This window comes from Sphaerodactylus townsendi, linkage group LG08 (genome assembly GCF_021028975.2).
Source record: "Sphaerodactylus townsendi isolate TG3544 linkage group LG08, MPM_Stown_v2.3, whole genome shotgun sequence".
Taxonomy (NCBI): Eukaryota; Metazoa; Chordata; class Lepidosauria; order Squamata; family Sphaerodactylidae; genus Sphaerodactylus; species Sphaerodactylus townsendi.
The window spans coordinates 26,137,560-26,161,083 of NC_059432.1; the positions used below are offsets into that span (position 1 = coordinate 26,137,560).

General features: G+C 42.4%; 1 protein-coding gene across 1 annotated transcript in view; it reads right to left on the bottom strand.

The window, feature by feature from the left end:
- CDH23 (cadherin related 23) overlaps nt 1–23,524 on the bottom strand; it is a 612,421-nt gene that overhangs the window by 197,689 nt on the left and 391,208 nt on the right. The window contains exons 14-15 of the mRNA XM_048505079.1: nt 6,080–6,144; nt 2,758–2,995 (exon numbers count right to left, since the gene is read on the bottom strand). Coding sequence (XP_048361036.1) covers nt 2,758–2,995; nt 6,080–6,144 — 303 coding nt within the window. The remainder of the gene's footprint in view (nt 1–2,757; nt 2,996–6,079; nt 6,145–23,524) is intronic.

The window sequence follows — 23,524 nt, forward strand, 5'->3', positions numbered from 1 at the left end:
TCTTAATTTTCAATACCTGAGCAAGGTGGTTAATGATAGGATGTTTTGGAGGTCATTCATTCAAAAGGTTGTCATAAGCCAGAAGCAACTTGAATGGCACTTAACACAAACACATACCTAATATACAGTAAAATTCTCCTTACCAATTAAGCAAGATAATATACATAACCAGCTCTGAGTTTGATTTGCATTCTGTATGTAGGCTCTGGGACCTCAGTGAATCAGGATAAACAGTTCAGTTCAGTACTCTTATTCTCTGTCTCATCTTTTTCCTTATATACAAACTGTCTGCTTTCACAGAACCTTTCACAGTGCTTCTTAACAAATCCAGTATAAATCACACCAATAAAATTAGCCTGATGTTTTTGGTGTGTCATTCCTACCCTAGTTAACTGGTGACATTTATATTTCCTGATAGATTTCCTTTTTTTTTTTTTTGCTTGCCTGAATCTGTTATGAAAGCTAATCCATATATGTAATCCCAAACACTGGCATATCACTGCCCCCTAGTACAGCAGATGTTGTAATCTATTAAGAGAGACAGTGGGCATGTTCTATAGGCGACTTGTTTGCTTTCCCTCTAGATTAGTATTGAGGCAGAAAGAGGGTTATACTTCATGAGCATTTACGCCTCTCCACAAAACAAACCCTCCCTTTTGGGCAATTTTGTGCACCTCTTGATGATAAGGTGTAAAATTCTTCACCAAAGATTGGTGTCAAGGAGAAGGAGGAGTGTGCCCCTACTGCAGAGGTATATGGACTAATGGGATGTGCATCCCCCTGAAAACAATGTAGTAGAGGAACAGAATGCCCATTTAGGTGGACATTCGGATAAGACTTTCGGTTTGTCTGCTGTATCATCTTAAATAGAAAATGCTGATGAGCAGGCATTCTGATGGAGGGAGCACGCCTTGCTAAGGATGATGCTCCCTGCTCTCCAGGGGAACAATGTGCAGTACACAGCCCACTGTTCATGTATAAAAGAATAGAAAGTCAAAGTCTTTTTTTCCCCCTGCAATTATTATCCCCCATAACTTCTACTGCAAAAACTGTATCCCATAAAAATGTACCCCAGCACGACTGTAGATCACTCAACTGATCAGGTTTTAGTTCTGTAGATCACTCAATTGATCAGGTTTTAGTTTCAGTTTATCAGGAATAGCTCCATCTGAAAACTTTAAAAAATGATGTCTGGAGGGTGACTGTTGGGCACTGATGTGGTGTCACTTTTGGGAAGCATCTGGAAGTGACATCAGTCTGCTCCAGGAATCAACAGTGAAACCACAGAGTTTTTGGTGATTCCTAGGCTTGCCCCACATGCACACCTTACCATAGATTTTCCCAGTAGTCAAACCTTGTGTTTTGGAAATACTTTCTGTGAAATCATTCTGTACACCTTCATTCCCTCTGTCATTGTTCCCCTTATCTGTTTAGTTGCATTTAATCAACACGTTATTGCTGAAAACGTATTATACTAATGGTGGTTGGATGTAACCCATGATGAAGAAGAACAGCCCCCCTCTTCAGCCATATTCTACTTGCCCTCACACTCATCCTCCATTTTCATTTTCATTTTTGAAAGGATCTTTTAAAAATTAATTCTTTCTTGCATTAGCAGTGCAATGTACCGGCACAGACACAGGCCAGGTTGATAGTATCAGCTTTGTCAATTTCACCCCACATCAGTGATGTCATGTTAAGGCAAAGATGCAACTTGTCTGTAGTTAGGAACAACTGAAATTGAAGAAGGAAGCTGCTTTTGCTGGAGAAAAATTAACAAGAGATTGCTGCAGCAAAGCACCACCTTTACTGCAGCTGTCCTGTGCCGATTTCCTCCTGCAAAAACAACTTCCCGTGACAATTTCACTTGCTTTTAATTGCAGGCACTTTGTATCTTCACCTTAATATGACATTCTCATTTGGGATGAAATTGACAAAGCTGATACAATCAACCTGGCCTGTGTTGGAGCCCTTATGTTATATCACTAATGTGACAGAGAAAAAAAATCTTTTTAAATATGGAAAATGAGGGTGAGAAATTAGCTAAAGGGGAGGTTGGGGGGCATGGATGACCATCAGGTATTTGTTGGGGCAGAGAAATAAAGACATTTTCAACATGATCAAACAAGGGATGCTGGCTTGGAAACAGATTGAAAAAAATGAAGTAAAAGTGATCAGGCAAACAATGGAGGAAAAATAAAGGGAAAACATTCCCAAATGGAGGAAAAAACATACGGAATTAAAAGAAAAATGATACTTTTGGTGGCAAGATACATCGCAAACAACTTGTGTATGAAAAGGTCCTAGAGTGGACTGATGTCCCTTCCCAGTTTTCCCTGGAAATGATGTCACACTTATGCCCAATGGAGTTTTTTATTTTTCCCCTCCCACTGGCCACTGGAGCATGATGGGAAAAAGAAGCTGGAGAGCCCTGATCATATACCAAATTACCAGAAATTTCCCAGGCCAGAGTTGGCAACCAAAAATCTGGAAAGGCAGATGCCAGACTGCAACAGATAATGAAGATCTGACCCAAACCAGATGGTTTTTGAGCAGCCCTAATCAGTATGCATCATGAACATGCCTCATAAAAAAATTCCCAAGTACTGTTTGATTTTGGCTAAGGCAGATTTTTCAGCCCTACTTACACACTGGTCATGCCACATCTGGCTTTAAATTTATATTCATGTTCCCTACTTCCTCAAACTCTGGGCAGCTAAGAAAAGTATACCAGGAATTTCAAAACATCTTTCTTACCCTCACACGGACCACCTGAGTAACTGAAGGTTCATTTTCCCTCAAAGCCCCCAAATAGGACTCCTTCTGGAATGTAGGGATGTTATCATTAACGTCTAGGACATTAATCCGGACTCTTCCTGTTGTCTCTTCTCCACCTCCATCTCTGGCAATCACAGTCAGAGTATAACGCTGGGTTGTCTCGAAGTCCAGCCGAGCAATCAATGTGATTACACCTGTATCCTTGTCCAATGAGAACCTGGAGGATAGCAAACCAACAATTTTAAAAGAAACATACAATAGTAAGTGGGTTTCTGGACCCCTGCAGAGGAAAATCAGCAGGGAAGACGATTGTGAATGAGAAATTAGCCCATGGGAAAAATTGTATTCTTCTTCTTCCTTCTGTTAGTTTCATGAGGTTGCATTTTACTGGAGAAAGAATAGGGTCCTCAAGGGGGAGATTTTAATGTTGTAAGCTGCTTTGTGGCCCCACTGGGGATAAAACTGGCATATAAATGCCTAAATAAATAATTAGCAGGTATAATGGAATACCTGTATATGAGATGCTGGAGAGCCACTACTAGTTGAAGTTGGCAATAGTTTGGCAATAGTCGAAGTTGGCAATAGTCAAAGTTGGCAATGATTGACAATGATCTGTCAAGGCCATATCTACAGAAGGGCAGATGGAGCTGCTACTCTGAGCATGGACAGGGCTAAATCTGAGGGAGGGGCAATGCTGTGCTACCTCAGCTGGGGAGGGAGACTCGCTACCCCTCTGCTTTGCATGGTGATGGTGGGGGGGGGGGTCCAGGGGCTCCACACTTCTCAAGGCATACAAAAAGCAAGGGTTGGAGAGGCAGTCCTGAGCCCTCCTCCCACCCAATGTGGAAGAGAAGCAGAGACCTGGAAGCCCCCACTTACTAGAGCTGGGCTTACCCAGTATGTGGGATATACCCAGTATGTGGGCAACTCCCCCCAGGTACAGCAGGTGCTGCCAGGTTGCAGCACTAAAGATACCCTGAAAGTTTGGTGCTGCTAGATTAACAATTGCACCCCTGACAGAAGGCACCCCCCCCCAAATTTCCCCAAATTCTTCTTTTAAATCCACTTCCTTCGGCATGGTTTTAAAGGGAGAATCTGAGGTCCCCAGTTTAAACATTGAAAGTGATGCTGTTTCAGGGTGGGGGATAATCCATCCCAAAACAGCATCAAAACAGCATCACTTTCAATGTGGTTTTAACTGGGGACCCCAGATTCTACCTTTAAGGTGGATTTAAAAGGAGAATCTGGGCTCCTTTGTTTACCATTGAAAATGATGCTGTTTGGGGGTGGATTCCAGCATCACAGCGGCCACCCATTGTGGGGGGGGGGGCATGCAAAACTCAGATTTTGCACCAGGCTCCATTTTCCCTTTCTATGCCTCTGCCCAGAGATGAGGGCAGAAGGGACTGCCAGCTACCAGCTGGGAGCCCTGTTGGTTGGGGGGAGGGGGAAGGCAAGGCAGGGGAGTCTGCTGTCCCTGGCCTTGGAGAGCTGCCTTTATAAGTACTGAAGCCAGGGCCGGGGCTTGGGGAGATGTGGCCATGCTCCCAGGGGTGGGTGGGGGCATGGCCCTGCCCCCTGAACCCACCCCATAAAAATCTATACCTACATCACTGGATTAGGCCCATATTGGTGCTGTATAACACACTCATGATCAGATTTGAGGACCTCAAATCTGACTGAATGTAGTCAATGTCCAGAGCTTTCACCATTCAAATCAACTGCTCTGAATAAAGCTTGAGGTCCTCCACTGAGGAGACAGGAGACAGATCCCTGACACTGTCCTCAACTTCCGTGTCTTCAGACTCAGATGCTGAATGTGAGAAATGACTGTCATCTTGATTTTGATGGAGATGTGGGAAAGTGGTAGATTCATCCTGTCTTGAAATCTAAGAGTGTTTGACAGTTGACTTTGGAGGATGATGAGAACAGATATGACAAGGAAGAGGTAAGTGTATGGAAGCATATACATCAAACAGCATGGATAGGAAGACTGGCAAGGTTGAGAATGGAAACTCTGGCTGGCAAGATGAATTAGGTATTGATTTCAATCACTTTCCTGGAACTAAAGGATAGAGAAGAACCTTGAAGATATGATCCCCTGAGAAAGGGGAAGAGTGCCTGTCAAAATGGGAGACAGTATCTTTGGAGGCATATAGCCTCGAGGAGAGTGAGTGCTTTAATGATGAGAGTCTCCTGAACTCTGACCCCAACTTTGACAGAGACTGTGTCTAGGCAGGGAGCTCAATGGATGATGTTGAGGAGATGATCAACACGGAGCTGGAGAATCCGAGAGTAGAGTAGACAAAGATACTGGAAAGTAAGTTTGAGAATGTGTCAGCAAGGAGCCTGGTGTTCAGGAGGCAATGGTTATCAAAGTCAAGGAGAGACTTCCAGCCGAGGAACTGGAGAGTCAGAATATGGGTGGATCAGTGACAAACCTTGGCTTCAAGGAAACAATGGCTTGGATTGAAAAGTGTTTTTCTTTTCCGGGCCTTTTTAACTGGGGGCTCAGAAGTTGCCCATTTGGCCACCAAAGCTGAATCTGGTGACTGGTGTCGATCCAGAGGGAGCCATGTGGTCTGAAGAGACCAAAAGCATATGTCTCCTCTCTTACGGATTTGTCCTTGAAAAGTCCATTGAAGTGAGAGACTTTTCCCACAGCACAGCCTTAAGTCTGGAAACCCATTGATGTCTGGCGTTAGGCATAAAAAGATGGCAAGATGGGCATGTCTTGGAGACATGAGTCTTGCTGAGGCAGAAAAGACAATCATCATGCTCTTCTTTCTGAGCCATCTTCAGCCACTCTTGGAACATTTCTTCAAAAGTGCCATGTGGGTGGAGAAGATGAAGAAGAAAAACTGAGGTAAAACAAAGTACTCAGCTAAAGCCAGTACTTTCTTCATAGAAGTGAAGAGATAACTGAGGAAGGAACATTCTTTCTGCCCCTTTCAGATAACTGGGCAAGAAATCAACCCACTCTTGGCTCTGTAGGGGAGGGTGGAGAGTGCTTCAAGTGCTCTGAAGCTTCTGGAAGTTTTCTAGTCAGTTCTCTGCCACTGCCCTGAGGGACTGCACTGAAGACATAACAATTAAATACAATGATCACTTGCTGAAAGCAAATGGTTTCTATTGACAGAAACTGCTTTGGACTTCCTTAGACAGAATGGCAATAGAAAAATGCTCTGAATAAAACGTAAAACACATAAAATACACATTAAAAAATAAAGGAATGCACATTACAAACACCAGAATGAAGTGAGGAATCCTGCAGCAGAGGCATAATCCAGGAAGTACCTACCTGTCAGGATCATCACTAAAATAATAGTTCACTTTTCCATACGAGCCCACATCATTGTCTGTTGCCTAGAAAATTAGAACAGAAAGACACATGCTACTATGGGAAATATCTAGAAGGAACCAAACTCAGTCTTCAAACACAAATCCTGATTTGAAAGCCAATTAAGAGATGCAAGATCTGTGTTTGAAATGTTTACTTATGTCTTTCTCTGAAGCATCTCAGGGCCAAAGGAGGATAATAACAATTTAAGAACAATATAAAACCCAATTTGATATAAGAACAAGCATATTCCTCTTTTGCATAAGTTCAGGCTGCACCAATAACTTTCTGGAATAATTCTGTTTTACAGCCTCCCCATATTATAAGCAGAAATGATACAAAAATACTGCTGACGTGAAATGAGATCATGAACTCCATACCACATCTTTTATGATAGGCTACATCTCTGTTTTTGCTGCCTCTGCTAGTTAATACTTAGCAGCTCAGAAGAAAGAATACATTGAATTTTCTCATTTTCAATCATTCCAAGCAAAAACATTTCAGGTTGGAATCAATTCCTCATGGACAAAATTTCCCATGCTTCTTTCTTTGCCCATGTGACACTTATTCTATCTACTTTCAGTGTTCCAGAGTGATTATGTACTCTCCGCATCCATACCTTGAACAACAGCCACACACACCCCGGCTGGTGACTGTACTGTATAGTGAACAAGCATAGATAAGTACACTGTGGTACCAAAGACACCAGGACTTAAATAATATGAAGTCAGAATGGTTTCTGCCTGGATCACAATGGATCAGTCAGACATACTTCATTATTCACTTTGTGGGCAGCAAAACCCACAACTGACTTTGTGATGAGGTAACTTGCATTATGCCAAATCATTTAACACTGTATAGAGAAGTGCCCGTCAATTATTCTTGACTGATTCCAGTAAAATCATGTCATTGGAATCCAGAAGTAAAAATTTACTGTCACTTACAATCCACAAACCACGGCTACGCTCTCTGCACAAACCAGTACTACCATGAAAAATGAACCAGAAAAAGCCCACATACACTGAAAAATACAACTAAGTTAGACAGTCATGAAGGGTCCAAAGCTTGAATTACTGGCCCCGAATTACAGAAAAACCAAAATTTCTGGTTTTAAACTTAAGGAACATAAAACTCCACATACAGAGACTCATAAGAACTCAGACTCTTCCACAGAAGAAACCTGGAAGAGAAAACACCAAGGCCAAAGTCTGCTGGCAAATATGAATATTAAGGATGACAGTTAAACAAAGGAGCTTGTTCAGTCCCAGGCAAGTAGCTCTGAGGGATAAAAGGCCTTTGGCAGGAACTGCAGTTGTGGCTGCAAAGTGTGTTCTTCCTGACCTTATCTGCACACCACTGTTGTCTCCAGACCCTGACTGACCACGGACCGATTTCTTGACCTTGATTCTTTGATTCTTCTTGTTGATGGATACATTCATGGCTTTTCACTCCTGATTTGATTGACATTGCTCTGGACTCTCCCACGAACTTGGTATCTTTGGATTTATTACTGACTAAACAGCTGTCAGCACAGCCCCAGCTCTGAGCCTCCTCAGTGCTATGTGTTACTGTGGCAGCACACCAGCCCTGCCCAGTCTGCACACTAGGGACCATCTCTATCCCAGATGTTGACAGCTGACAGTCCAGGAAATCCAGCTTATCTATGTGGAACTCACATTTGGAAAGTTTCACATACAACTGATGTTCCTTCAGCTTCTGTAACACAGTATATGCTCTTCCCAGTTTTCAGTGCAGATCAACACATCATCGAGGTAACCCATGACTCCTTATTGAGATGTCCAGGCAGGACTTAATTAAATTCATGAAGACCCCTGGGGCCCCACGCAACTCGAAGGGCATAACAAAATACTTATACTGTCCTAGTCATAAATTGAAAGCTTTTTTCCACTCATTGCCTACTCAGATCCCTACTCGTAATAGGTTTCCCACAAGTTGCCACCGCATTCAGATCTCTCTGGATGTACCCTGAAATCATGTGGCCTTCTCCTCTGTACTACAGACACAAACCCAAGTGTCTTCTTCTCTCTCAGTTGGACTGAAGCTTTGCTTTTGAGCCCTGGAAATCCACCTTGGCTGGGGGTCCTGAGAGTGTCAGCCAGCCACTCATACCTTGCCTCGGACTGCTTGACTGCTTGCAGTTGACCTTCCACCTCTTTGACCAGCCAGGTCCACCCCATGATCATGTTCAGGTCACCTTGCAGCAAGCTGCCAGCACAACTGGGCCAAGCTGGCCTCCAGCCCATCCTTTGAAAAAGTTTGCCAAGGTAGCTTCTGGCCAAATGTACACTTGTTATGCAGACATCAGAACTCAGTGGGATATTGTGATGCAGGCAGGGAGGGCGTGGTCAGGTCCAGTCCAACAGGTCAAGGCAGGCAAGGCGTAGTCAGGTCACAATTGACCCCCTCAGCACTCTCCTCAGAGAAATCATTGCCCCCAGTCCATGTATCTTTGTCAGCTGTGATCCACTGTACACGATCATCAGCTAGTGCAGAAAGGGAGTTCTGTCAAACTGTAGTGTCCTTGATCTTGCCCAATAAAGAGTCTTTGTTGGAAATAATTCTTTATTGAATGGCAGATATCAGTTTGGAAGCACTTAGGAATCTATTGACAGAAGTAAGATTTAGACGCCAAAGCACTTATACTTATCCCTCTTACCCCTTCCCACTAACTAGGCAACAATCACCTCCCCCCCCCCCCCCTTACACACCCCAAGCAGTTCTCAAGCCGTGCATCTGTTTTCAGGCGGGTTATCACCCTAGCAAGGAACCAGGTTCTCTTGAACCTTGCAAGCAAGGCATGTTGACCATCAAAACAGCCAAAGCAATTATACAGGCCAGATGGATAGAAAAGCAAGAAAGTTCGTTAGATAAACATTTTAGTACAGCAGTAGATGAACAAGGGGAGGGAATAGATATCATATCCTGGCTGAGAATCATGGCATGGACTAAGCAGGATGTGATGCACTGTCATAGAGAATCCTCATTTATAGGATTGTGAAGCTATTTCTGTCCCCCACAAAGGAGACTTCCACAAGGAGGAAATATAGAAAAATTTCATCTCAATCTGATCCATGGCTATGATAAAGGTACAAATCTTATACGCTGCATCTCCAAGATATAGAACTTAAAGCATCTTGTTTTCTCTTACCTTATGATTTTAAGATCTTTTGCTATACTGTTGTTTTCTGTAAGCTGCTTAGAGAAAGCAAACCTGATCAGGCAGGAAATAAAGTTTTACACACATAAGTTGGACCTAACTTTGCCCTGAGCTCTTGCCACAGAATATACAGATTCGCTGTCCAATACAAGGCATTGGTGAATATATAACTGGTGAAATTTCTGTAAATATCCTTGGACAAAATACTGCTTGAGCGATGCTCTGGAGTTCTGGCTAGGAAATTCCTGATTCAACTCAGTCATCAGAAGACCTTGAATTAAAGCAAACTATTATTTCTCTCTGCCTCATCCCCAATATGAATTATTTAAGCTGATAAGATTTTTAATGACTCTTACTGAGGAGTCTCCTCAGTAAGACTATGAATCAGGCCATTAGCTGTGAGGTATTTGTGAGCTTTTTTGCAGATAAAATTTTGTCGCTCTGTTGTGACGATCCAGTCAGTTTTGATACAGTTAAGAAACTGGATGCCCCTTGGCTGTCTTCAGGTCCAAATTTGGACCATTTCAGCCACCTCTCCCAAGCTGATGTGGATAGGATACTGGCACTGTAAACCTACCACTTGCCCCCTGGATCTATGTCTGTCATGGATGACAAAAGCCAGTGGTGACGGCTTGCAGGCTCTCCTGAAGGAAATTATAAATCTGTCCTTGAGTACTGGGGACTTTCTGAGGAAGCTGAGGGAGGCAGTTGTATGTCATCTCTTCAAAAGAAATCATCACAAGATCTAGCAAACTACTGCCCAGTCTCGCATTTGCCACTTCTGGTTCAAGTGGTGGAGAGAGTGGTGGCTGAGCAGCTCCAAGTGTTCCTACATGATTCATTGGTCTTGGATCCATTCAATTCCAGTTTCCAACCTGGTCATGGGATGGAAACAGTGTTGATCACTCTCGAGGACTGATCCCAGGAAACAGCTGGATCAGGGCAGGTCAGTACTGCTGATTCTTCTCGATCTGTCAGCAGTGTTTGACCTGATCAATCACAACTTTTTGATACACCACCTTGGTGATGCCAGTATAAAAGGAATAGCTCTGCAGGGGCTGGGCTCCTTTCTCTGGGATCAGGGTCAGTAGTCCTTGAAGAACCACAAACACCAATAAATGGCATTGGAAGAGAGAACCTCCAGATTGGATTTGTACATTCATTGGAGTGTGGAGTTCCTCAAGGAGTAATCCTTTCTACAAACACATTAACACATTTATGCACCCTCTGGCCCAGCTGGTTCAGAGTTTTGGTCTGAGTTGTCATCAGTATGCTGATGATACCCAGTTCTATCTGTTGGTGAGCAGCCAACCGACTATTGCTCTGTATGATCTAAGTGTCAGGAAGCCCTGGTGGTATGGGTGAAACAGAGTCACCTAAAACTAAATCCAACAAGGATGGAGATCCTGTGGCTGGACTGGTGTGGAGCAGAGATTGGGTTCCAATTCCCAGCTCCAGGTGGTGTGCAACTGACACCTAAGCCATTGGTTTCCCTCTCTCCTTTTCTTTTCCATGCTCCCCCTTCTCCTTTCCTTTGCCATCTTTTCTTCTCTCCTCTATACTATCTAGGAGGAGACCTGCTGTTCATTCCACCCAAGGTGCCATCTTATAAATGAATGCTCCAATATGTTTCTAACTGATTTTAAATGTTTTAGGATTTAAGGATTCATTTTATGTTAGTGTACTCTCTATTGATTGTAAGTTACTCTGAGCCTACTTGTGGAGAGAATGGGATATAATGCAACTGTGGTCAACCTTTTCCCCAGACCTACTACATTATTTGACAGAAATATCGCCATTAAAATATATGCCTGTTCTTGAGTCAACTGCATATAAATGAATATAATGTAAAAATGGCAATAAATGGTGTAAAACAAACAAAATTGAGAAATTTGCCAAATAAAATATGCAGAAAATGTATCCTGTTAACATATCTATCTGCAGACTCTGAAGGTTATCCTAAGCAAAGTTATACCCGTATAAACCTATTGACTTTAGTGGACTTGGAAGGCTGTACTATAAGTTTTCTCCTTCTGCTTAGTATTATATTGTAATTATTCTGCTTAGTATTGTATTGGACTATAAGTTTTCCAAAGCTCAATTCACTATATTCAGAATTTTGTCTTGTCTGTCAGGGCCAGAATTTCCACCTAACAAATCAATTTGAGACCAGTCGAAGTCACCCATCTTCTCTTTTGGCTGTCTTCCTCCCCCGCATTTCTGCCATGTCAAATCATTACATTTGCGGGGGGCGGGGGGGGGGGAGAGGATACCAAAAAAGGTGTCATGGGCCTCATTACAGATTTCTCATAATTTTATTTTCTAGAGTGGTACTGAATTTAAGACACACACAAACACATACATCTCTTCTTCTGTTTCACATAACATATGGAAATCAATAAGAGCTTTGTCACGAAACTTTATGTAAAGGAGTAGGGAAAATCAAGAACCCACACTGGCCACTGATTTTCTAACAGCACATGGATGGAAGATTAATACATTAGGAACAGAAAGTAGGGAAAAAGGATTCTCACTCTGAACAAAATCTAAGACCTTCATCACTGGGATGATGTCCTTGCAAATATTTCAGAGCCATGAAAGATTTCACAACCTGGTCATGACAAAAAATAACATCAACCTTCCCAGTGAAGTGTGTAAAACTCACAGTGTCATTCTTGGTGAGCAAAGTAAGATTTGTGGGTGTTTTTAAGTCTGGGCTCTAATGAATGTATAAAATATGCATGAATGGCAGCAAAGGCAAAGGGGACAAATTTGTATTTTAAAATGAGAGAGATGGAATAAAATTCCAAACGATCTTGTTTTTTAACTTATTTTCGAAATCGATTTCTGCCCAGGCTCTTTGGAGGTGAATGGATGAGAGAAAAAGTAGTGTCAGAAACCCATTTCACTTCCAAACTCAAAAGATTTTATAGAGACACAGAATAAAGCCCCACAGCACAACCTCCTTGATTTATACATGGCCTTGCCTATCCTTGAAGAGACCAAGACAAGGAGGCCACAAAGGGTTGATTCCTTTGCTGTTCCTAGATTACTGATGGTACGGATGGACGTGGGCAGACTGCATGAAATAATGCAGAAAGGAGGATAAGCCATAAAGAATGGGGCAGGAGTGTAAGGGGAAAAAAGAACACAACATTAGAGAACCCAGCAACATCTGTACTATCCTTCATGCTAAGTCAGTGACATGTTTGCATCACTTCTGGCTCAGTAGCTCTATTTCAGAACACATGCTGTTACATTTAATTATATCTCCTGTGTAATTTTTCATTTATCTGTTAAAAAAAATTAAACCTGAATTGAAACTGTCTGCTATTCCAACTTAACAACCATGAAAAATCTCTTCCAGAAGAATCAGTTTCATATGCGCTCCTTGTGTATACACATACCGCTGAGATAGATTGTCTAAAGATGCCCTTTTTCTCATGGTTCCACATAAGCAAGTGGAAATTTTGTGGTTATTAGCACTAGATATCTCAGACAGCAAAATACCTGCACATCTTGATAAAATCCCTTGTGATAGGGGGCTTTAGAACACAGCTACATTTCAGTAAGATAGAAATATTGGTACCAGGCTGGCCCAGGCTGGCATGAATTCATCAGATCTCAGAACCTAAGCAGGGTTGGCTCTGGTTAGTACTTGGATGGGAGAATGCCAAGGAAGTTTAGGGTGACTATGTACAGACAGGCAATGGCAAATCATCTCTGTTAGTTTCTTGCTTTGAAAACCCTGCTGGGGCGCCATAAGTCTGCTGTGACATGACGCCACTTTATGCACAAACATGTTGTGGTGTGGGGTATATGTTGTGGGATATTATCTCAAAATTCTGGGGTCTCTTTATTATGACAATTATTTCTCACAAGTCCATCTCTGCACATGAGAACATTCAAACCTGATTAAAAATACATAGTGGTGGAAAGTACCATCAAGTTACCACCACCTTTTGGTTACCCTGTAGGGTTTTTTAAGGCAAGAGATGAACAAAGTGGTTTGCCACTGCCTGCCTCTGTGTAATGACCCCAGACTTTCTGGGTGATCTCCCATCCAAGTATTAACCAGTGCAATGGTGCTTAGCTTCTGAGATCTGATGAGATTGGGTCATCCAGATCAGGGGTTAGTACTATGAACATAACTAGTACTTAATATCAGTAGTACAGAGCAACCAATGAATCAATTCTGAGTATCTCCCATGTGAATTCTAAGATGTTAACAGAGGAAAATGCCAAAAAACTTAGGAATATCAACAGCATTTAGGTATCCAGGAATACAATAAGGCTTATAACAAAACGTTACATTCAGGGACAGGTCAACTCTCTTCACATATTTTGATTTTGCATGATTGTATGACACCAATTAAAATAGATCAAACAAGCAAAATATACCAGAAGCTCAGTTTCTTCCCCTATCCCAAGCAACTCTTCTCTTTCCTCCTCTTTTAATTCAACAGTCTTCTGTTCTATTGGTCTGGCAGGAGTTGCCCAGTAGAATGCTTAGGTACCTGTCAATTTGCAACCGTTCAGCCTTTTGCAGCAGATATTCCAGGTGTTTAACCTGCCCTGCCAGCTGGAGGCTGAGAGACTTGCAATCTCCTCTTGGGTAGATTATTGTCACAGCATGCCCTCACAAAATCAGAACTCAATTTTCATTGGCTGAGAACATGGTTTTGGGAAAAGGTTCCTTGTTCTCCTGGACCAAATGTGTTCCACCTCATTAGGGAGAAGGCTAACGAGCTGGTCATGCAAGATAGCAGCTTCCTCATGTTCAGTCCCATACTTTCCTTTGGCAGATTGCTCTTTTAGGCTGCTGAAAACTAATGTGGCTGGTTCATCTGGCCATAGGCATCCAGATGGCACTTCAGCCAAATATTCCCTGGAGACCAAGCTGTTCCATGAAAAGGACTGGATTCTTGGATACTATTTTTATCCATCACACTAATGCCTCATTTAAAAGAGTGATATCAAAATACAGCAGAGTCAGGAGACAAATTCTAAATTCTCCATACTTTGCATGAACCTCATGATTATTTTTAAATTGCAGAAGTATTCAGGCATAACCACCCTCCCCAATCTCTTGTTTCTTCATTCACTCCAAGTACATCCACTGTCACACAAACATACACAATACAGCTGCCAGCTACAATGCAAAAACAATGGAAGAGTAATTCATGTGCCTCCTCTGCTTTGAATCGCAGGCATTCAGCACTGAAACTGGAAACAAACAGTATGTTTTGAGAGCTGAAGGTATATAAACAGAGGTGGGTACTGCTTTCCTCAATGTGTACACAACTGTTTTGTTCCAGTGCCCCTCCACTGTTAGTGAAACACCTTTTCAAAGCTATCTCAGACCTGCAAAACTCAGAACAAGGATGACAGGGGGATGAGGTTGCTGCTAGCATCGGGCGATATGAGCGTTGATTGAACTTATCAACAAACCTTGCTTCTTAGGTATAAATTGCAAGACAAACACCATACCAAATGATGAAAATATGATCATTGTTACCCGCTAATACTAAGGATAGTCATTTAATACAGAAGTGCTAGTGATGGACAAACTTCCTAAAGCTGTTCTTTACCATTTTTGTCTTTTGAGTAAATTTTAACTTGGAACGTCTGGGGGTGTAAGTAAGGTATTGGCAAACACTTAACTCCAAGTGTCCCATAGAACCTCACTCAGATTCTTTACAAATCTGCCATCAAACCAAAGCTGTCCCTATCATCTGGTGAAAAGCCATACTGCGCTGATGAACATCCACAGTGAGAATCTTCTAATGCAATACCAGCCCTTACTCTGCAATGAAAGCATACACATGCATTATTTCCATTATTTATTTATATATTTTTATTTATTTATTATTAGTTTTATATACACCTCATAGGAGATGATAATAACCCTATAAAGGTAATTTACATGCACATCTATAGTCTCCATGGAAACAGTAACTAATGGTCTTGCCTTGTTCCTTCCTGTATCCTGCTGTGATTTTTAGATACATTCTGGGTCTGAATGCTTTGCCCTATGGGTGATTCGTATTAGAAAACAAGAAGCAGCATGGCAGATATTTTAGGTGAGAATACTGCAGCACCAAGACAGGGAGTTCTGATAGTTAGTCTATTAGCTGACCCACTGCATTGAGAAAAATATGGGGGGTACTACCATGGATCATCACAGATTATTCCATATGACAGAGTATGTGCTTTTTTTCCTCTTGTTTTCCACCATACCTTACAGTGTCCAGAGTAAGCCAGCCATTACTTTGCTTTGCATTTTGTGTAAGCATGGGGCAAAAGGACAGAAGCAGTAAGATAATTTATTTATTGTTTATTTATTGTTTTCTATACCGCCCTATGCCCAAAGGGCTCTTCCAAATGGGTGGGCTGGCATTGGTGCCATAACAAGCTTATGATGCTGCTGAATGCTGGCATAACCAGGAAAATGAATTCTCTCATTTGGTCCTTTATGATTGAGGACTGTTTGTGCTTATTTCAGTGGTGGACAATGCTGGGGGTAAGAAGAGTGTGATCTCCTTCTGCTGATATACACATGGCGTGTCTGTGTGGGAAGGGGGTGTGGTGAGGGCAATGAAATAAAGTTAAAAGGAGGTCAAAGGGACAGTTCTCGGGGGGGGGGGCAGCTGGTTTAATTCAACAGTCCCCAGAGGAGTAAAGCAAGGTTCAGCACACAGCCCCAGTTCTGAGATCTCCTACCACGTTACCCAAGACCTGTCACACAGAAAGTGTCATTGGGCAATTTTCATGGCTGATTTCTTTTCTTTTTCCTAGCATTCTGCCAGCTCCGATGCCTTCCAGAGGCAGAAGAATCACAAGGGCAGCTGTTTGCTCTCTCTCCCATCCGGCAGCCTGTGATGGATCTGCCATTTTACCTGGGATGGCAATAATGTGCGTAATCATCAAACTCAAAAACATCATTGCACTGCCAAGGCAAAATGCATTTGACACATTCAGGCTGTGATTGTCTGAAGATGGAGAAAAACAATCCTCTCTATCTCTGTTCACTTCAGCTCCAGTTTTCTAAGAATAAATCCAAAGGCTTTATTTTTTTTTTTAAAAAAAAACTAGTGTAAAATAGGGCAGAATCAGGATGAGTGGAACTATCATAAGCTGAAAGAGTTAAGTGGCACACCAGCTCGTATGTTTCATAGAGGCACCTGGGGAAATAATGCTGGTTATCGTTTTTGACTGGTGACAACACCGAAAAATCAGAATATATCATGACATGTTATGCTTTTCTCAAGGGGAAAGTAAAATTAAATCAAGAGATCAATTATCAGTAGAAGGAAGTAATAATTTGGTTTTTATGGACAATTATTAGAAAGATTTAAAACAGATAAAAGATCTCATGGTTTTGAAGATTAACAGCCTCATCCAAAGGGGGAGGCAAATCTGCCACTAGGAGCAGTGGGGTGGCTGTGCTGGCAGATTCTCCCTCTCTGAGCTACTTACCCCGTGCAGAGCGCTGCAGCAGCATTCCCTGCACCTCTGCCACTGACTGCTGGTGTAGCAGGGGCGGGGCAGGGAAGGAGCTGACATTAGTTGACTCCCTTCCTGCCTTTGCTGGCATTGCACCGGCAGGCTGCAGCCCACAGTTGAGCCAGCATTTTGGCTGGCATATGTGTGGTGCTGTCCATTGAGGTTTCTTGGAGGTGGGGAGGCTTTTTGCCTTCACCACATCACTGGGAAGCCTCTTTGGGAGCAATGGCTGGGCAGCCAGCTCATGGATGGGACTGCCCAACTGAATTTGAAGTGGAACTGTGCACAAATGATGATCATGTTATTGCTAAAATGTATATGCTCTTGTTGAGATTTCACCCAGAAGGAGTGAAAGAGCGTATGATGAAATGGGCCATCAACAAATGAACCATGGGCAAATGTGTCAACGCAACCCTGCACTTGCTCCAAAAGCTAATCCCACCCCCCGCCACTGGGACTGTACAGTAAAGCAGCTTACATTTTTAATCTAAAAGAGAATTTTTATAAAATGATGCATTATTGGTATTATGTATAAAAATGTTTCAAATGTATGTTGGAAATGTGATCATCATGAAGAGACTTTTTATCGTTTATGGTAGACTTGTAACAAACTAAAAAAATTGGGTACAAATAAATTCAGAAGGTTTTAAAGACTAATATACAAATGAACAGAAGAGGTTTTTCTTCTGCATCTTATAGACAAACAGCTTGAAAAAAATGGAACCTAGTTTCTATATGTGACATCAGCAGCAAGAATATTATATGAGCAAAAATAGAAATTGAATCTATATCTACAACAGAAAAATGGCTTGTAGAGTTGTTGGAATTGGTGGAGATGGCTAGACTTATTTCTCTGATTACAGAAAAGAACTTACTTAAATTCATTGATAATTGGGAACCTCTGATAGACTTCCTGTGTAAAAATGAACTGATGATTTGTGGATTTGAGAAATAGAAGAACAAGATAATAGATATAGCAGATAAATGTGAAGCTTATTCATAATAATAATAAACAATTATTAATTATACAATTGTAACTAGAGAGTAAGTAGTAAACTTGTAAGTGTGTTTATACCTGGTGCAGACAAAATTGGGAGCCCTTCCTTTCCTGCGATTATCTGTAGTTTTTTTGGGGGGTGGGGGTGTTCTCTGTTTTTGTTTTTTGACCACTGTATGTTTCTGAAGTCTTAATAAAGTTCAAACAAAGAAAGCATAGAAATTAGAACACACACTTTAGAATCCTTTGATTTTGAGATTGTTGAAATTTTCATTTCATTGATTTCTATCAATATAACAGAGAAGAAAACATGCTTACATCATCATAAGCAAGATGGTCTAATTTCTACAGCAGCTTTGACTATTACACTGTATGAAGATATCTCTGCTCCTGTGTTTCCCAAATGTAATTTACTTCCCAATTTCCCTTCTCCTAAATTCCTCTTAATACAAGAGCTGCTTCCAGGAGATGTTTGCTTCCAGACTAATCTGCTTGTTGCATTTCATTTCCTTTTTGACATATTGTTTTGGTACTAATCTTCACGGCTTCCCACGTTGCATTTTCCTCCTACAACCGAGGGAGCAGAGTTCCTCTTTTTCCTTGTAAATGCTGAATTGAAGCAATTGCACCCATGTATCCTCATACATTGTGCTAAATCTGATCACAGAATAAAATCACAGAGTTGAAAAAGACAACAAAGGCAATCAAGTCCAATCCCTGCCATGCACAATCAAAGCACCCTTGACAGATGGCCATCCAGCCTTTGTTTAAAAGCTTCCAAAGAAGAAGGATGGGCCAAGGCTAGAGTCAACGTTTTGGTTGCAGAATTGTGTATTAAGTGAAGTTTTTGGAACTTGTCAAAGGCAGATCGGCATACAGTGTGCTGCAATAATCTAATCTAGATATAACCAGAGTATCCACTACAGTAGCCAAATATTTTCTTCCCATCATAAATGCTGGATCAGACCTTCTGCCCTCAGTAGCACTTCCATTCTGCCTGCATCCACTCCAAAAAGGCCTCCAAGTGCACGATTTCTACAGCCTCTCTGGGACTCCCTGAAAAGCAGTCTCCGAGCACCACTTTCTGAAAGTTATGCTCCAGGTAGGACTGCAACTATTGCATAAATGTGCCACCCATTCCCAACCCAGATAGGCGGTCCAAAAGGATACAGTGACCAGTGGTATCAAAAGCTGTTTCGAGGTTCAATAGAATCAACACAGTCATATCCCTCTATCTATATCCTGAAGCAAGTCATCTACCAGGGTGACCAAGGTGGTTTCAGTTCCATAATCAGACATGAAACCAGACTGGAAGGGATTTAAATAATTTACCTTGTTCAAGAAAGTTTCAAGTTGACCAGCGATCACCCGTTCAATCACCTTGCTCAGAAGTGGAACGTTTGAGACTGGTCATTAGCTATTGAGATTTAGATAAGAGACTGTGAATTTGCTAAGCATGATTTCTGCCAAAAGAAATTTAGCAAATACAACAACAAAAGTATACCACATAGAATAAGGGCATAGGTGTCATGGTACAATATCAACATACTTTCTTTAAAGGAAGAAAAAGTAAGTTTTTATGAACAGATGCAGCTTTGAGTGAGACCACATATACATTCTTATATATAACAGCAAAAAAAGTGTGATTGAGGAAAAATCTGATCTGGAGAACAGTTTAATAATGCTGTATTTGTATTCTAGTTAGTCATCTGGCCACAAAGAAACCTGCTAAACGTTAATTTCAGAACTACATCCACAAGTATGGAAGAGAAGACACTATAAGAGGTCAGATAAATTATTTCAAGCAACTAGTTCATGAAGTCAATGTACAGGGGAAGTTTTCATAAAAGGAAGAGGTTCCACATGTCAATGTTGAACTCTGGGTGGATAGCCATCTATTGATCTTGGCTTACTACTGTCCTTGTTGCAATGTTATAAAATGTGAGTGCGTAGGAACCATCTCTCCACCGTATAATGATGATGAGGTCAGGCACCAAATAGCACAAATCTAGTTTATTTCAGAGTAAAGAATCTGCAGCACCCCCAAAAGTTATGTTGTTGGGTTTATGATGTTGAAAAATAGTCCATGTCTATATGGATATGTTTAAAGGATGATGTAAGAGGAAACTTTTCCTATGAGTTCACACTTCGAATACTTTATGTTTGAAAATTGGGGACTGAGGGAAAGTTCCATATGTTCAGCTTTAATCTAAGGTTTGTGAGAAACCTTTGTGTATATAGTAGTAAATTTATTTACATTATATTTTGAAAGTATCCAGTCTTGTGACTGCCAGCTAATAGCTGTGCAAAGTTGCATACAGTTTTGTTCTACCTTCACCGTATCATCTCAAGTGCCACTGGGAATGTAAACAACCAAAATCTGATCAAAATATGCCCTCTTTATTAACCTCAGAAAAATAACTGAATAACGTGGTGGTTAGAGTTTCAGATCTGGAAACTGAAGTTCCAATCCCCACTCTGCCAGGAAGCTCATCGGATGACCTTGGGATAGTCACATAGTCTCAGCTTAACCTACCTCATAGAGTTGTTGTGAGAATAAAAGGGGAGAATGTTGTAAGCTTTCTGGCCCCACTGGGGAAAAAAAGTATGGTATAAATGAAGTAAATAAACTAGTCCACATTGAATTACCTCTGGTATTTTAAATCAGAAACCAAATAAGCCATATCCAGAAGTTATTCTGGCAGCACTACAAAGTTGTCAATTGCAGTCTCCTTTTAGTTTTCATTTCCTGGAGTGGTGCAGGGTAGGGAAGAATAAAAAAAGGGGAAAAAACCAGCATCAGCAGATGTGCACCTGATATGCACACTCAGTATCACACCACAGGGATATGTTTCTGGACATAGAGATTGTCCTCATTCCAGAGGCGTAGCTGGGCCAAACTGTGCCTGGTGCGCAGTGTGTTTTTTCTGCTCCCCCCATGGCACTCCCTGCGGTGCCCTCCCACCCCCCTTCCTACACTTACCTACGTTCCTTTTCTATTTCTAGTACTTTCTGAGGCTAAAAAAAGCGGCCTTTTCACAGTTCAGGGAAAAAACTGCCTGACGAACTATACTTCCCAGGAGACTTTGTGAGCCCCAAGGTCTCCTGGGAACTGTAACTTCTCAGGCAGTTTTTAGCCTGAACTGTAAATAGGCCGCTTTTTTCAGCCTCAAAAAGTACTGAAAAAAGAAAAGGAACATAGGTAAGTGTGGGAGTGTGTGTGTGTGCTGCGGGGTGTATGTGTGCCGCAGGGGGCTGTGGGGAGGAAGGGGGAGGGGCTGGGGGGCAATTTTCTGCCCCCAGGCGTGCGCCCGGTGCACGACGCCCCCCACACCCCCTTGGTGCTCCGTCACTGCCTCATTCACATTCACTGGTTTAGGGAGTGTTCTCATTCTGTATAGCCTTGCAAAAGCCATTGTAGCTCTTAGGTGTTAGGTCTGTAGTGGCGAACCTTTGGCACTCCAGATGTTATGGACTACAATTCCCATCAGCCCCTGCCAGCACCACCAATTGGCCATGCTGGCAGGGGCTAATGGGAATTGTAGTCCATAACATCTGGAGTGCCAAAGGTTCGCCACCACTGTGTTAGGTGGATGGTAGAATGGCTGCCTTGTTTGCAGGCAAAGACAGAAGAAGGCCAGCCAGTAAGAGGAGAGAGAACAACAGACAGAGAGGGATTGGTCTCACTCCCTCTCCCTCTCCAAGGAAGCCTACTGAATATCTTGACAAGGTGGGAAAAGTCACCATGCAACTGGGGCAGCCAATGAGCCAGAGGCTGGTCATCCTGTGCTCTAATCTTCCCTCCTCATGAAAGACTGTCTGCCAGCTTTTAGAGATCCCCCTCCCCCCCAAAACCCCCACATGAAATCAGAATGATGTGAGAGAAGGATTAGACATGACTATATGAGTAAGTATCTCCATCTCTATGCAGCCATGGGGGAAACAGATTATATAGCAATTCACCTGGGAAGTCGATCTTTGAAGCATTTCATTCAAGTAAGCCTACTGGCTCATGGGTAGATACAACAAAATAAGTTGTTAGGCATTGTGTCACAAGAAAAAATGCTGGAAAGAATCAGCCTCTAGTGTAGAGTTCATTTGTGTATGCAGTGTATAGTGCAGACAAAGAAACCGCCACCTCAATCATGCCTATAGTGGGAATCCAATGGCAAAAAAGGATGGGGAAGATCACCCTGCCACATCAAATTGCAGTGGCCTGTAAAAGAGCCACAGCAATTCCTGTCCTCTCTGGCATTTTCCACATGCCATTATTACCCCGGGGTAGAACCGGGATCATACATGCTGGGTTGTTTTTATCTCGGTTTCTCCCTTTGCATGGCTGTCCATTTCCATGAAGGAACTGAGTTGGAAGTACTCCAGTTAATTTTGCATGAGCCCCCAGTTTATTTGTATTTACAACTCAAACTGACAGGGTGGGGGGGGGTACCCTGCTGCTGCTGCCACCTGGTCATCTGCCTCGAATTCCTCCTTTTGCTTGGCTCCTCCCCAACCCGCCACCACCAGTGATCCGAGCGCAGGAGGGAGAGGAGGAGGAAGGCGCTATCCTGCCCCTCCAGTGGGATGATGCCCAGCTTGCTGTTCGGTGAATTGCAGAGGAACAGGACCAGCAGCAGCGGAGGCAGTGGTGGTGAGACCCTGGGTGCAGGGGCGGGAAGAGCAGGTGTCAAGGCAGGAAAAACAAACTGCCCCTGCTCTCGTGGTGTTTGCATGGCAGCGGGATCAATGTGAGATATTTGAAAAGAACCATCAATTTAGTGATTTTTTAAAACCCCAGGATAAGGGAACTCTCACAGGGCAGCCTTGATTTAGGACTGGAAGCTGTGCAAAAATCATGTGTAAAACAGGATATTTCACCTCTCATCCTGGGATATTTGGACTGAGTGGAAAATGCCTCTGTCTGCAGGCCACTCTTTGCAGTGGTACTGGAAAAAAAACTTGAATAGTGATCATTTTACTTTAATTGAGGCAAATAAATATAACTAGAGTACTAACTTTTCTGTTCTCACCTCAGAGTATCTGGCCCACTTTTCTGCACATTCCAAGTAAGTCTATCTTGGCCCCATTTAATTATCCCATTTGCAGCTCTTCCCTCACCCCTTCATTCCTATACATCCGGCATCCACTTGCGATCAAAATCAGCGCAGCTACAGCTGCTGCCATAAGCTCTGCTCAGAGACAAAAGCGGAAGGCAAAGCTGTGGAGGAGTTCTGCTCTCGTGCACAAATCTGCAGAAAAGGGCATGTCGTACAATTTGTTCAGGAAACAATAGCAATGTTTGACATGTCATAAGGATTGATGGAGCAGAAATTTACATGGGAGAATGCATTTTTAAACAGCTCCACAGAGCCCTGGTGCTTTGCCGGTAATGGTTTCGACATTCATCATCCTCGGAGCCCCCACTGAATAACTCCTTAAACTACATGAGATTAACTCTGCTCAGATCAGCTTCAGGGAGGCACAAAGTGTGTGTGTGTGTGTGTGGGGGGTAACAAAGGACCAAGAAGGCTTAACCGATAGAAAAATTTCTCGACAAAAGAAATGGTGGGAGGTCCAGCTTTCAGGATTCAGAGATCCTGAAAGCACATCACTGCCCCCAAGTCTGGAGATCACCTTTGCAATTCAAGGGACTGATTAGATTTTTTAAATGCACAACTTAGTCGTTCAGCACTTTTGAAGGCGACAAAATTTATAATCAGGACAACTT